Source organism: Papio anubis, chromosome 2 (genome assembly GCF_008728515.1).
Source record: "Papio anubis isolate 15944 chromosome 2, Panubis1.0, whole genome shotgun sequence".
Taxonomy (NCBI): Eukaryota; Metazoa; Chordata; class Mammalia; order Primates; family Cercopithecidae; genus Papio; species Papio anubis.
Window position 1 is genome coordinate 157427177 of NC_044977.1, and position 15581 is coordinate 157442757.

Consider the following 15581-nt stretch of genomic DNA (forward strand, 5'->3'; position numbering starts at 1 on the left):
AATCCCTACAGCAACCCTAGGCAATGGGTTCTGTCATTGTTGTCATTTTCAGAAAAGGAAGCTGAGCTTCAGAGAATCTAGCTTGCCAAGATCAGATGGCTAAGTGGTATAGCTAGGATGCAGACCTGTTCTGTCAGTCTCTTTGTTAAACTGTCTTTTAATAAATTTCCCAATTGAAATCAGTGCTGAGCGTTATGAAAACACCTAAGGCCAACAAGTGAGTTGTAATGGCTAATGTCTGGGTGCATGCCAATAAAAAAGCTTCACTACATTTGAATAGACATTTTAAGAAAGAAAAGCTAGCATCTTTCAGCTTTAGTGTTTTGATACAATTTTCAGTTCTACTATATTCAGTTATGTACCAACTTCCATGTAATTTTAAAGACAAAGGAGATTTCAGAGACTCTTTAGTCCAGTGTAGTCATTATATGTTTGATATAAGGAGATTGGACCCTAGGCCACCTAGGCTACCACAGCTAGCCAGTGAGGAGTATAAAACATTCAGTTCGTGATCCTCAGAGAGATGGACATGATTGTACCATGGTGCTTCATGTTACTCTTAAAGGCAGAATGATAACCAGACATGGTGTGGCCTCTGGATCCCACCAGTGCTAATATCTGCTAAGGTTAATGATCAACTGATACTCAAAATGATCATATACCTTCTCCATTTTCTTTAATATGTGTGTGAAATTAACATTAAAATTCTGTGTTGGAGTAATTTTCTATTCTGTTTTAGACTTAAGTTTTTCTCTGGCCCTCTGTATTTATTGGTCATGGTTTTGGCCACCCTAGTCACCCAGTTCAGGCTCCTGACTCTTACTTTATGTGATCCTAATGTTTTTATTTATCTGGTTTTCCAGCCTACTATATTTCAAAAACTGTCTGCAACAGAAAACATATCTGTACCATATGGAATGTTAGTAGGTGTTACTAGCAAGAAAAGTTTCCTTTATCATATGAGGATGGCAATTATGGGTTAGACAAGTTTTGTGACCCCATGACTCCTTTTAGTCTTTACATTCTAATGTTCACTGTGAACCTCCAAAGAGACACTATAGTATGTGGCGTTTCCCAAACTTCTTGACCACAGGAACAGTTTCATTGAGCATCTAGAAGTAACACCCATTGGCTAACAGTGGTATAGAATATTGATTGATGACTGTAGTGGTGATTATCGGAATAGTAACGTAGCTTTCATTATCTTGCAACAAATACCTGTTGCTGAGTTCCAGCAATGTTCTGATAATTATTGTAATTAAGGATTTTCATGGAAAAGAGAATTTCTAAAGCATCATTTATCTCCTTTTAAATTCAGAACTTGAAGAAGTAAAAACTTCAGCCTTGGACAAAAACACTAGCAGAACTATTTGTAAGTGTTAATGTATTATCTTTATCCATTATTAGAAATGAAAAATGGTTGACTGCATATAAACATGATTGCATGAAGCTTGGAGGCCTCATGGTTTCCAGTTTGTCAAATGATAATGACACCATGCTGTTATTTTGCTGGTGCTTTGTAGACTGGTGGATAGGTCGTGAAACTTAGAATATTGACTATTTTGAGAACTAAAATTTATACGTATTTTGTAACAAGTAAGCTAAAAAGTTTTACAAGCAAGAATATCATATATTTTTGAGTAGTCCTAATTAAAGTATGACCATGAAATATATGTAAGATCTTTATTAGCAGAGGGTTAGAAAATCTGGCTTGCGGTCTAGACCTAATCTTAAGCTTATTTCATCCAGGTGAAGGTGTAAGCTTAAAGATACTATGTTACTTAAAACTACAGAGCAGATATGCGAAGTAGATTTTTATTTTTTGGTATTGGTTGTGTGTAGATACTATTACAAACTTCTTTTTTTCTTTTCTGACATGAAGACATCGTTGGGTCTTACTCTTCTTGGGGTTGTGTTAATAGCAGTATCTTAAAAGGATACTAGATTCTCTTCATGCAAGTAGACTTTTAAAAAATTGTTTTTCGAAAATTTCAAGTATATAAAAGTTCGGAGTATGCTTTGATGAACTCCACGTGCCCATCCCCCAACCTCAGTAATGATCAACACTTTGCCATCGTTCTTCCATTGATTCCCTCCTTTTGTGCTGGTTAGGGGTGGAGGAAAATATTTTCAGGCACATCCTAGGCATCAGATTATTTCACCCGTAAATATTTCAGGGTGGATCTCTTTTAAAAGGGCCTAAAAAAAAAAAAAAAAAAAACCACAGTCACCTAATACCTATTCATTTTGATTTGTCACATATAACGAAATTAACAGCAGTTGCTTAGTATCTCCAATAGATAGTCCATGTTCAAATTAACCCGATTGTCTTAAAAATGTCTTTTTTTCCCCCCTGAATCAAGATCCAAATGAAGCCTACACAACTGTTTGGGTGATATGTGTTTTGTTTTAATCAGAAACCACCAACCCTTTTATTAATATTACTTGTTTATTGAAGAAATTATATCATTTGTCCCATAGAATTTCCCACATTCTGCATCTTCCTGAAATCATTGAACATGTTTTTTTTTTCTCTCTCTTCTGTAAACTGGCAGGTAGATTTTGCACTTGATTAGATTTAGAACCATCTCTTTGGTAAGAATAGTCTATAGGTGGTACTCTGTGCTGCCTATTTTGTCTTTTCATCACCTTGGGAGGCACAGAGTATCTGGATGTCCCAAAGTAGAAATTTTTTTCCTGTAAAATAATGTGACATATTGTCTACTTGCTAGAGTATTTCTGAAAAGAAAGAAAAAAACATTTAAAAAAAGTCACTGTTGCCAAAGTTTACTTTTAAAATTCTGGTGACTTTGCCCATTTCTTTTATGCTAGTAGGATATTATTTCTCACAAAGAGCAGTATTGCATATTCTTGGCCTCTGTCTGTCTCTTCCTTGCTCCCTCTCATTTTCCCACCCTTTCTATTTATTCAGCCACCCAACACCTATGGAGAGTCTGTGGTGTGTTAGGTGGTATGACTGAAGCAGAGGACTAAACTGTGAGCAAATAGACCCTGTCCTCGGGGGTTTATAATGTAGTGGGAGAAATAGACAAGGCAATAGGCAGTGATAACAACATAGCATGGCAAGCTATGATATGGCAAGCACAGGGGGATTTGGGAACCCAAGGATAGCTTCCTGAGAACAGTGACAGCTCTTCTGAGAGCTGAAGGGTGACCAGATGGTGGCAGATGGGGAATGGGAAAAATGCATAGGGAAACCTGGAATTTGGAGGTAATTGAGCAGGGTACATCTAGGGGGATCTGCCCAGCAGAGCTGTATCCTCGGCTCTGCTCTGGAAAGTGTTTGGACAGCGCTGCTAACACATGCCTCCAGAATTCAGAATTTTTTTCTGCCCCTCCCAAGACTGAATAGCTTTCCCATGACATAAGGTAATTCTTGATGAAAGTCATGCCTTCATTCAGGCTACAGCCAAGTCTAGCTGCCCTAGAAGTCATTTGGTCTCTTTGCGTTAATCTGTTCTGATTTATTGTTTGTTGATTGAAAGTTTAAATTTTAGAAAAGTTTTATTTTTCTTATTTCCATGTGTTTTTGAAAGCTATAACTTTTATCTTTTATCCCGAAGTATCCCCAGAACTCCAAACTTCTGTATCTGTCAATTTAACATCTATGCATGGAGATATGAGGTACCTAGTTAGTAGACTAGGTACTCCAAATTTAACTTGGACAAAACTCCTGATTTTCACATCCCCAACCTGCTTATTTTTATCTTTGTAAAGGTACCCTTATCCAAGCTATCGCTTAAGCCAAAACTTTTCATTCTTCTTTTTCTTTCTGCTTTGGTACAATCCATTTGTAAGGTCTGTTGACTGTGTTCCCAAATCCATTTACTTTTCATCTTCACTGTAACACTCTTGTTCAAGCCACTGCTCTCTCCTCGAATTACTCTGGTAACCTTCTAACTCGTTCCCTGCTTCTGCTCTTGCATTCTTCACACATCATGCAGTCATTTTTTGTTAAGTGGCTGTGTGAAATTGCTTTGCTTGAAACCTTGCAATGATCCCCCATCTCATTTAGGATAAACCCCAAATGCCTCAAGTTTTGTTCAGTAGAGTTATGATGTGAGTACTTGTGATCGTATCTTGCATGAATCTCCAGGCACACCAGTTCTGCTTCTGTTTGCATCTTCCACTCTGCCTGCTTCTGTCATCTGTATCTTTGTTTCTGTGTGTTTTTTCTCAGTTTGCTTCTGTGTGTGTGTGTGTGTGGCTGTGTCTATGTCATTGGGTCATTTTCCCTCTTGCTGAGGCTTTCTGTTTGTCTCTCTTTCTTATTTATTTATTATTTTTGAGACGGAGTCTTGCTTTGTCGCCCAGGCTGGAGTGCAATGGTGCGATTTTGGTTCACTGCAACCTCTGCCTCCTGGGTTCAAGTGATTTTCCTGCCTCAGCCTCTTGAGTAGCTGGGACTATAGGTGCACACCACCAGGCATGGCTAATTTTTGTAATTTTTTTTTTTTTCAGTAGAGATGGGGTTTCACTATGTTGGCCAGGCTGGTCTCAAACTCCTGACCTCAAGGGATCCACCCACCTCGGCCTCCCAAAGCGCTGGGATTATAGGTGTGAGCCACCGCGCCCAGCCTGCCTCTCTTTTTAAAATAATAGAAAGCCAAGTATCATTTTATTTAATGAATAGAGTCTTTAAAAACAGAAAAGCAAAACAATTTCTGTTACTCTCAAAAAAGAGTAAATGTTTTTTTTTAATAAACTTGTGGACCCTTCTGTCACTCAGTCTTCTGTGAGTCAGTGGTCCCTGGCAACAAAGCAATGTCTGATCCCTCTAACCCAAACATCATTGTTGAAGGGATAGGAAGAATATATAGATCTGCACTGTCTAATATGGTGCCTGCTAGCCACATGTGACTTTCTAACTTAATTACAGTGAAGTCAAAACATCAGTTCCTCAGTTTTACTAACTACATTTCAGTAGCTTTAGTTGTATTTACATTTGAATGCTTAATAGCCACAGGTGACCAGTGGCTACTGTATTGGACAGTACTCTAGAGAACATTTTCGTCACTGCAGAAAGTTCTGTTGGACAGCACTGCTATAGTATATTTTATGCACTGGTATGTGTGTTTTATGTATACCATTTGTGAGTGACTATTATACTCATTAGCCAAAAATTCTATTAAAAAATTCTTTTTTTTTTTGAGCTGTAGTCGCACTCTGTCGCCCAGGCTGGAGTACAGTTGAGCGATCTCGGCTTGCTGCAACCTCTGCCCCCGAGGTGCAAGTGATTCTCGTGCCTCAGCCTCCCGAGTAGCTGGGACTACAGGCGCCTGCCACCATGCCCGGCTAATTTTCATATTTTTAGTAGAGGCAGGGTTTCACCATATTGGTCAGGGTGGTTTCAAGGTGATCTGCCTGCCTTGGCCTCCCAAAGTGCTGGGATTACAGGCGTGAGCCATCACACCTGGCCTAAAATATCTTTTTTAAACTACAACAAAAACATCAAAAAAATTTTGTGAACTTACACCAATATGCTACTGGTAACTGATCTTACCAAAGAATGGGCACGTGAAAAGAACAGAATACTTATTTGTGTATATTGGATCACAAAGCAGTCATATTTCTTTAAAAAGCTAAATGTGCTTTTTGTTTTTATTTCAGATGATCCCGTACATGCAGCTCCAACCACTTCTACGCGTGTGTTTTATATTAGTGTAGGGGTTTGTTGTGCAGTAATATTTCTTGTAGCAATAATATTAGCTGTTTTGCACCTTCATAGTATGAAAAGGATTGAACTGGATGACAGGTATCGTACACATTTTGGGAAAGAAAAAAAATGAAAGCAGTTATTTGTATATGTGTGGGAGCCCGTACATACCAATGCGCAGTGGTGCAGGGGAAGGAGGGAGGATGACCAAGCCCAAGCCAAAGGAAAAATAAGATGACCTAATCACTGTCTCTGTGTTTCTCTGATTTTATTTTTATTTTTTAAAAATTATGAAGTCAGAAATTTGTTTTTTAGTTGTTGGGGAAGAAGTGGAGAACAAGTATGTTTTTTCTATTCCCTTTGACATGACTCTACTTCAGAACATTGCCTTTTCAAAATAGCCCTGTTTCTTCCTTCTAGCTCTTCCCTTCATCATTCTCCCAACCTTCTCTTCCTGCCTCCATCCAGTAAACATTTATTGCGCACCTGCTCTGATTTAAACCATTGGTTCTCAACCTGGTTACACAGTAGAGTCAAGGAGAAGCTTTTAAAACATGCTAGTATTTGGGTCCACCTTCCAGAGATTTTGATGCAAGTGGTTTGTGGTAGTATTTGGGGATCAGTATTTTTCATAAAGCTTCCTGGATGATTCTAATGTACAGCCAGTTTGAGATATACTGGGTTAGATACTATGCTGAGTGCTGGGAACAGAGAGAAATAATGATATACTTCATAGTTTCAAGATTTAATCTTTTGCATTAACCTGTAATTATAAAAGTATGTAATTTGATGACTGTGATATGTATAGTAAAGTGTGTGAATACAAAAGGTGCTTGTCCAGCCTCAGTGAGTCAGAGATGACAAGGAGGACATTATAGTCAAGTTAGGGTGAGAGGTACAGATGGAATGATAGGTTTATTTTCATAACACACACTTCTTACTTCCCTCCTCAGTGATTCCCAGTTGCTGACTGAAGACATGCCCCAGCTTTGTGACTTCTTTGAAAGCCCTCCTTTATGTGGAGATGTAGCACCATACTCTTTGAACCTTTTCTCCTCTTCTTGCTGTATCCTTACTTGTGCTCCAGTCAAATGATTACTTATTCCTCACTTTTGCCCCACACTTTGCCCTTCAGGACTTTTGTTCATTCTTTCTCCTTCCCATAGGCCACCTCCATGCATTTTCCACCAGTCCATACTTGGTCTACTCTTCAAATTCCAGCTCCATTGCTATCTCTTTCATGAAGTCTTTCCTAAGCCTCCCAAACACCCATTTCTCTTTGTCTCTGTCTCTCTCTCGTAGCAGTTATTGTACTTTTTCTTCTATAATTTTTTGTGTGATTGTCTTACCTTTAGAATGTAAGCTTTTTCCAGTTAGGGAGCAGTGTGTCTTACTCCTTGTTGAGTCACCAGTCCTAATTGGTCTTAACATACAGCTGGGAGGCATATTTGTGGCATAAGACTATGAAGGGGAAGGGAGCTGATTGGATTCAGTACTTGCCCCTAAGTACTCTTTGTCCCCACTGTTTTATTTTCCATTTCTGTGTGGAGAAAGAAGAGAAAAGGGATACGAATGAGAAGGAAGTACATATATGATTTGTTTCAGAATATGTTTTGTGTACATGGTGGTGGTGAAGTTAGGTTTAGATTTTTACAGGGGAAGAAATGGCATTTGGAAGCAATTAAGGGAACATTTTGATAGGACTTTGAGAGAGGATACAGGTAGAGAGGTGACTGAAGAGTATGACATTTGGAAGTCAGTCTTGATGTACCCAGAGAGTTTTCCTTGAATGCCTGCATGTGTGCTAGGGCTGTGAGTCCACATAGGCCAGAATTGTGCAATAACTTTCAGATTCCGTGGGGCATCTACCTCTGCCTGCTGAAATAATTAGTTACCATCCATGAATTGGTGTTCCAGTTCTCTATAGTTTTCAGGCAAAAGTTTCCAGGCATTACTTCAGTAAAACCAACTTATATTATCACATGTTTTCAGAGCATAGCCTAGTGGTCAAGAGTATGGACTCTAGAGCCAGACTATCTCTGTTCGAAGCCTGGCTGTTCTGTTTACTAGTTTTATGGGCTACATGGAGTAAGCTATATAGCCTGTGTGTGTCTCAGTTCTCTTCTGTAAAGCAGAAATACACATCTAGTTAGTTAGGTATGTTGTGAGGTTTTAATGAAATAATACTGTAAGCTCTTAAAACACAGTGCTACGTATGGTAAATGGCATTTTTATGACGTTTTTAATAAAGCTGCAGTATGCTAGTAGTGATGGACAAAGTTCTTCTTCAACCCTTTTCTGTCCTGTTAACAATTATTTATTACCTGCCAGGCAGGCTAACAGTGGTGACCAGAAAGCTCCCATCCAGTTATCCAGCAGCATTTAAGAGACATCTGCTGCTTCTCACTCTATATAGGGGCCACTGGGATTACCATTTATTGAGTGTTTTCTGTTTACTAGTACTGTTCCAGGTACTTTATATATATTATCTTAACACTCACAGCCACCTAGAAATAGGCTTGAAGAGATTAAATAACTTTTTCAGGATTGCTCTTCTAGGAGCAGGGCAGAGCAGGTGGGACTCAGTGTTGTAATAGCTATTATTAATAATCCACTATTGTCATTGTATAAAGCACTTGCTCTGTGCCAGGCACTGTTCCCTGTGCTTTACATTCATGAACTCCGTTAATCCTCACACAGTCTGGTGAGGTTGGTTGGAGCCCATGGCTCCATGGAATTCCTTAGAAAGGGATGGTAGTGTTCTTCCATTCCAGGCACTTAGGAGCCACTGCTTGTTATGAACAGATCTCCTTAGAGGCAGAGAATTAACACTGCCTGAGATGTGCTCGTGCCAGGGCAGTTGGAGCTCATGTGTGTGGCTTTACCTCTCCCAGCACTGCAAATTGATCTTTTCAGTCTCTGTGTTACGCCAGATGAGCCTGTCCTGGATAAGCAGAGCTTCTCTTTATATTCACCCTGAAGTCCTGCAGAAGGGTTGGTCTGCAGCGTGTCTCTACTGTAGTCTTTCCCTATTCGTTTGTGACTGTGGGAAAGTTTATTACTCCTTTGTGGGATGCTTGATTTTTCTCTTCCAGTTTCCATTGTCCCCACCACCGCCCCCCCTGCCCTTACTGGTGATAGTTTCCCTTTAAAATCTTTTATTTTATATCTAATGCCTAACAGTGCCGGACACATAGTAAAATACACAGTAACTATTTGGCTGAACAACCAGTGAGCAGAGGGAGGAAAACAAACATTTTGTTATACCAATCATCCTTTGGTTTTTTCACAACGATTTGTGTCAAAAATGACCATTCTGTCTGGTTTATGTTTTCTGTTCCAGTGAAGTGTGGTTTTCTCTGTTCATTGATTGACTTAGTATTAATTGAGCTCTCACTGGGGCTCACTTTGGCCCACTTGGGGCTTCTTGTGCCAGGCACTGGCTTAAGTGCTGGGGAAGGGGAGGTGAATAAACAGGCACTTGGCCTGCCTTTGTGGAGTTTATAGTCTGATTGGGTGAGACAGACATTAAACAAACAAAAAAAATCCCTGCTGGAATGTAGGGGTCACAATCTTTGTCTGTTGCGTTCACTGCTATATCTCTAGCACCCAGTACAGTACCTGACATGTAGTAGATACTTAATAAATATTTGTGGAATGAATAGATGAAGTGGAGTTACAGAGAAAAACAGAAAAGTACAAATTGTAGTAAGTGTTTTGAAGGAAAATTATGATCTTTCCCAAAGTTCTGGCTTCATTCTAAGACAGGGTTAGTATCTCCATACATAATTTTACTTGCTTTTGAAAATCAAATGAGATAATTTATTCAGATTGATAATTTATTTAGACTGGCTATAAACTATTAAGTGCTGGCAAATATACATTTTAATCTCATTTTCTACCTCTTGTGATATAGCTGTGTAGGTGTTGACTTTAATGGATGTCAGGGGTAGGTCCCCAGTTGCTTCTTGCTTCACTCGTAACAGTAAGTCTTGGATTCCAAAAAAAATTTTGTTCTGACCACTTAGCATAGTGCTTTGCTTATTTTAGGGACCCACTTAATATCTGTTGAGGGAGTGAAAAATTGACACAGATGTCCCTGTAACACCTTTGTGTGCCTACAGGCTTTTCAAAAATTCTGAGGTAGCACAAGAGTGCCACCTGCTGTTCAGTTAATGGAGAGAACGTGTCTGCGCACTTAAGTAATCAGTGATGTTGGTTGTAGATATTTAAGTAGTATTTTCACATATCTCATACAATTTGAGCCTCACAAAACTCCTGTGAGGTAGATTATCTTAATCCCGTTTATTTCCTTCCCTTTTGAGGATGGTAATGCTCCTCTTCCCTCCTCATTATTGAAGTCTGGACTTCTAACAGCTTTGATATCTGGTTTGATTTTTGAGTGGTACTCAGCTGTAAAACAGAGTCCTGTAATTGCTTTTTGTTCTAAGGACTGGGGATGCATAATATTCACATAATTAATATAATTATAGTATATATAGATTAGTAATAATAATTTATGAATATATGTTTGAGGGCCAGGCACTAAATGCTTTACTTACTTATTTTTCATGTAATCGTTTTAGCAATCTTACCAGAGGATAGTATTATGCACATTCTGTCCACAGGGAATTTGAGGTTCCAGAGGATTAAACAGTTTGTCCTAGGCCGTACAGCTAGTAATCGATGATACTGGCAGTTCTGACTTCACGGTTTATGCTCTTCATCTCTTTTCTATATTGACCTATACCCACTGCATTATAAACCCATATAGATCAATTCTGGAATTACATTGAGCCTAAGAAGCTCTTCCAGCACTCTGACCAGATGATAGCCTAATGAATCTTTATTATAGTCTCTTTGAGTTGCAAAGTATCTTCGCAGAGTTGCTGGGGAAACAGGGCTAACTGCAGCTTCACAAGAAGTATCAGGTTGGTGCAGTAATTCCAGTTTTTTTTTCATTAAAAGCAATGGCAAAAACTGCAATTTGCAATTTACTTTTGCACCAACCTGATAGATAACCTAAAATGATAGACATATTCAGGGAAGGCATGCTGGAGGGGCATTTCGTTAGGCAGACATGTATCTTGAGATCCGTGGTTGTGCTGAGCAGAATGGCTTGCATATTATAAGTGCGCTCTAAATGTTTATTGCAGGACCTTCCTATCTTAATTTTTGCTATGACTTTCTACAAATGTTTTGGTTACAATAGCAGATAGTAGTATATTGTATTAGTAGCAATAAAAAGGCTACATAAAGACTTACGATCCTCATTGCCTGGATGTTACATATTTACATTTTTCAGATTTCTGTATGGGCTCTTGAAATTGATAAAATACACTTTCATATATAAATGTTATAGATTGTATAGCAGCCCTTTGTCATTTTGTGTGTGTGTGTGTGTGTGTGTTTGTGTGTGTTTTGTTTCAGAGACAGGGTCTCACTATGTTGCCCAGGCTGGCCTCAAACTCCTGGACTTTATTATGTATTTTTTAAAATCACCAGTTTTTGAAAATACAGACCTATTATGTGGGAAGTGGTCAGTTAAAAGATTTTGCATATTAAGGAAAGTTGGAGACTTGATTGGGCACTGCTGATCCTGTAGCTAAGAGAGACATTGAAAGATCTATCCTGCCATCTGGTTTCACTCTTCATGCTGAATTTCTATGTTTCATGTCTCCACTGCTGCAAAATTATAAGAACTAAGGCAGTGAGACTGAAATGTACCCAAGAGACAAGGTTTCTCCCCCTGAATAGACAAAACTGCATGCTTGAGCAGCATTACTTTGCAGTAATCTTGAACACAAGGTTTACAATTATTTGAACCTGTCATCTTCTTAGTGTTGTGTATTATTTAGAGAATATGGTGTAATGCTTCAAGTACTAGAGATTTCCCAGAAGTTAGATAAAAAGGAGGGATTGGGGAAGTAGAAGCAGCAAAATGTATTGTGATTAAATGAACTTAAACCAAATTTGATACTTTTTTTTTTTTTTTTTTGAGATGGAGTCTTGCTTTATCACCCAGGCTGTAGTGCAGTGGCGTAATCTTGACTCACTACAACCTCCGCCTTCCAGATTCAAGCAATTCTCCTGCCTCAGCCTCCCGAGTAACTGGGACTACAGGCATGCGTCACCATGCCAAGCTAATTTTGTACTTTTAGTAGAGATGAGGTTTCGCCATGTAGGCCAGACTGGTGTCGAACTCCTGACCTCTGGTCATCTGTCTGCCTTGGCCTCCAAAGTGCTGGTATTACAGGCGTGAGCTACCACACCTGGCCAATACTCCTTTCTAAGCTCTGAGCATGTTGGCACATTTGACTTGGTTTGCTCTTCCTTTGTCTGTAGGCCATTTGATATTGGACCATCATTGAAAGAACCCTGTCTTTCTTCTTCTTTTCTAAAAAGCAATCTAATTGAGTGGCATGGGCTCTTTTTTTGAGAGATGATCCATAGTTCCCTAACATATCTTTGTGTGAAGTTCAGGACAATTATCTGAGGTGTCTGAGCACTAGTACCTACATTTCTGAATAATTTTGATAAGATGAACTTGCTTAATGATTTTGGAGATAGAAATGAAAGAAAAAATAGAGCTCTATAGGAGTTAGATTAAAATTTCAGTACGGAACATCATGAATTATTGTGGTCTCCATCAGGATTTTAGGCTGGTTACAATGGCTATGTGCATTTTGTATGTATGGAAAAAGGAAATTTCTCATTGAAACTGACTTGTCAAATATTTCTCTCAAAAATTGTTTGCAGCATTAGTGCCAGCAGTAGTTCCCAAGGGCTGTCTCAGCCATCCACCCAGACGACTCAGTATCTGAGAGCTGACACACCCAACAATGCAACTCCTATCACCAGTAAGAGTTAATTTAATTCTAAAGCCAGTTTACTAAAGTTGTCTATGCTGCTTCCCAGTGGTCTTGCATGGTTAGCATTCTTGTGAGACATGTTGTGTAAATCGTATCTAAAGCATGCAAAATTAGGTATGCTCTTCAACTTTTGCTTTCTAGAGCATTGAATGAAACATTCTAAAATTGAGGTGTCAGAAATGAAATTTAAGTTTGCTAGAAATGGTGTGGCTTTGGGGAGATTTCCATAGATTTATTATACTAAAAGGGCTACTAAGTCACTTCTGTAGAAATTCAAAAGGAAGATTTTCAGGTAACTATATTTAATTAACCATTGAGCTACATAAAGACAAAGACTTTAGATTGTAAGGAATTGTTTGATGGTCTTATGGGCCATGGTAAAGACTACATTGGTTTTTAATCATAATAGGAAGTTATTCTCAACTGGAGAGTTGAGAATGTCGGATCTGATTTCCTTTTTTGGACTGGCATTTATTCTTTAGTAAAATAAGATGAAGAATATCTGTCCTCTACCCAGTGCCCTATTGTGGTTTTCCGGTACTGTCTCCCATGAAAAAGAACCAGGATTTTTTGGAGAAATGGCTGATTGCAGGTCTGGGTCAGGAAGTGAACAAGATAAGCCTGGGACATGTTGCTGAGTCAGATATCAAGGAAATAGCTAAGACTTGAAGAACTCCCACTGACTAAAGATGGGACCATTTGATCATCAAAATGAATAATGACTATAATGAATTAAGATGTAAAATGTGTAAAAATGCACAAATTTGTAGCAATACCTTATTTAACAAAATTGTTCATTATGAGAGGTAACTAAGGCTCCAATGAATACCTTACTCTACCAACTGACTACATGAACTGTATTTCAGGGTAACCAGATGGTGGTGGATGAGAGAAAATGTTTCTTTACAGATGATTCTCAGCTAATAAATGTGGAAGGAATTATATAATTAGAAAAATCGCATGTGCAACTCCTGATGAAATAGTTGATTCAGAAAAAGATCATCAGTGATTAAAAGGAAAATGGGGAACTCTGCCATTGAGGGATTAGGCTGTCACCACCTGAATACACTGATGAACTCAGCGTTACTAAAAGTAGGGACCTAGGTATTTTGTACCCAAGGATATTATGTACCATTCATGGAGCGTTCTTTTCTCTCCCTACTGCACCCCCTACAAGTTAACCTGGATCTAATCAAGGTTATAGACCTGACTTACAGTTTATAGGAAATACTACTTGAAGAAGTAGAAGCCAAACATTTTCCAGGGTAGCCGACCCAGTTTCTTCAATAAGACAGTGGCAAGAAAAAGGAGGGGGAGAATGCATAATGGAGTAAGCGAAATTTAAGGGAAATAATAATAGCAGCTACTCTTCCCACTAATGAAGAAAGAAATATATGCTTTTTAGGAAATACGATAGATGTGAAAGTAGTTTAAGCTACTCAGAACAGGCACATCATTGCATTTGATACTTAGATCTCAATCTTGGCTCATTAGAATGGATTCTTAATTGTTATATATGACCTCAAAGAGGTAGGTAATTGTTGTTATATATGCTAAAATACTTTCTTAAAAAAGTCAAAGGGGCCGGGTATGGTGGCTCACGCCAGTAATCCCAGCACTTTGGGAGGCTGAGGCCGGCAGAACACGAGGTCAGGAGATCGAGACCATCCTGGCTAAGATAGTGAAACCCTGTCTCTACTAAAAATACAAAAAATTAGCTGCGCATGGTGACTTGCGCCTGTAGTCCCAGCTACTCGGGAAACTGAGGCAGGAGAATGGCGTGAACCCAGGAGGCGGAGCTTGCAGTGAGCCGAGATCGCGCCACTGCACTACAGCCTGGGCAACAGAGTGAGACTCCATCTCAATAAGTAAATAAATAAATAAATAAATAAAGTCAAAGGAAATAAATTTATCTTTTAAAGATTGTTGCCATCAATAAGAAATTTACTTGTTTGTAATTGTGGCCATTACCGTAAGGAACTAGATAATTTACTTACCATATATATGCTAAAAACAAACACTTTTTAAAAAGGTCAATAGAAATACATTTGTTTACAGATAGAAAAAGAAGAAGAAAAAATTATTTGAAGACATAGTAGCCAAGAATATTCTAAGATAACAGAGCGCAACAGATCACAGATCCAAGAAACTAAGAGAACTCCAAGTAGAATTAAACATAAACATTCACATGTACTCACACACCTAGATAGTCTATCACAGTCAAACTGCTGCCAATCAGTGGTTTCAGGTGGTGTCAGCCTACATCCTTTGTAAAGTTGCCCAAAACTTTTCATATGGTTCTCCTGGCAACCATTGATGATCATTGCGTAGGTCCACTAATTTTGAGGGGAGGTTTCTTCCCAATATCTGCTAAAGCTAATAAATCATTAGAGATGCCATTGCAACTTCTACTTGCTAACACCAGATTTTCCTTTTATTCTAACATTTTTTTTCTTGAAGTGAAAACTAATTTGTAACTGTAAATTCTGTTTTTGCTGTCATTGAATTAAGAATGAATGGGAATTAAGGGAACTTAATAAATTTGAATCTCACAATGGTTTTGCTAGGATGTGGTAATACCAGAATAATTAAATTGATTATGTATTTTGTTTGTAAACAAAGCCTTTGCAGACAAAAATAACTTTTTGTTTGAAACTTTTTGTTTGTTCAAACAAAACAACTTTTCAAATGAGATGTTTGAAAAAAATCTTCATTTGAAAAGTTGGTTTGTTATGAGATTATATTAGAAAATCTTTTGGGAGAAAAACTGTCCATAAGAGGGATTAAATGAAATTTCACAGGTCAAGCTTGTTTCATTTGGCTAAAAGGCAATTGAAGTGGTGATCATGGTAATGCTATTTTTAGGATTTCTTGTTGCAGTTTAGAATTTTAACATTTTGGAATAGTGTTGTGGTGGGCGAGAAGACATTTCTTTAACATTTAGTGTGGGCTTCAAATAACTCTCCTAGTTCATATATATGCCTGTTTCCTTTTATGATTCTTACACTCATTCCTGTGACTTGAGTCCTGAG

The 15581-nt window shown here is 38.4% G+C and overlaps 1 protein-coding gene across 2 annotated transcripts in view; it reads left to right on the forward strand.

Moving 5' to 3' along the window:
- Positions 1-15581, forward strand: part of RYK (receptor like tyrosine kinase) — a 91948-nt gene that overhangs the window by 43416 nt on the left and 32951 nt on the right. For both annotated transcript variants that reach the window (XM_031663752.1, XM_031663753.1), the window contains exons 5-7: positions 1319-1372; positions 5632-5776; positions 12437-12537. In XM_031663752.1, coding sequence (XP_031519612.1) covers positions 1319-1372; positions 5632-5776; positions 12437-12537 — 300 coding nt within the window. The remainder of the gene's footprint in view (positions 1-1318; positions 1373-5631; positions 5777-12436; positions 12538-15581) is intronic.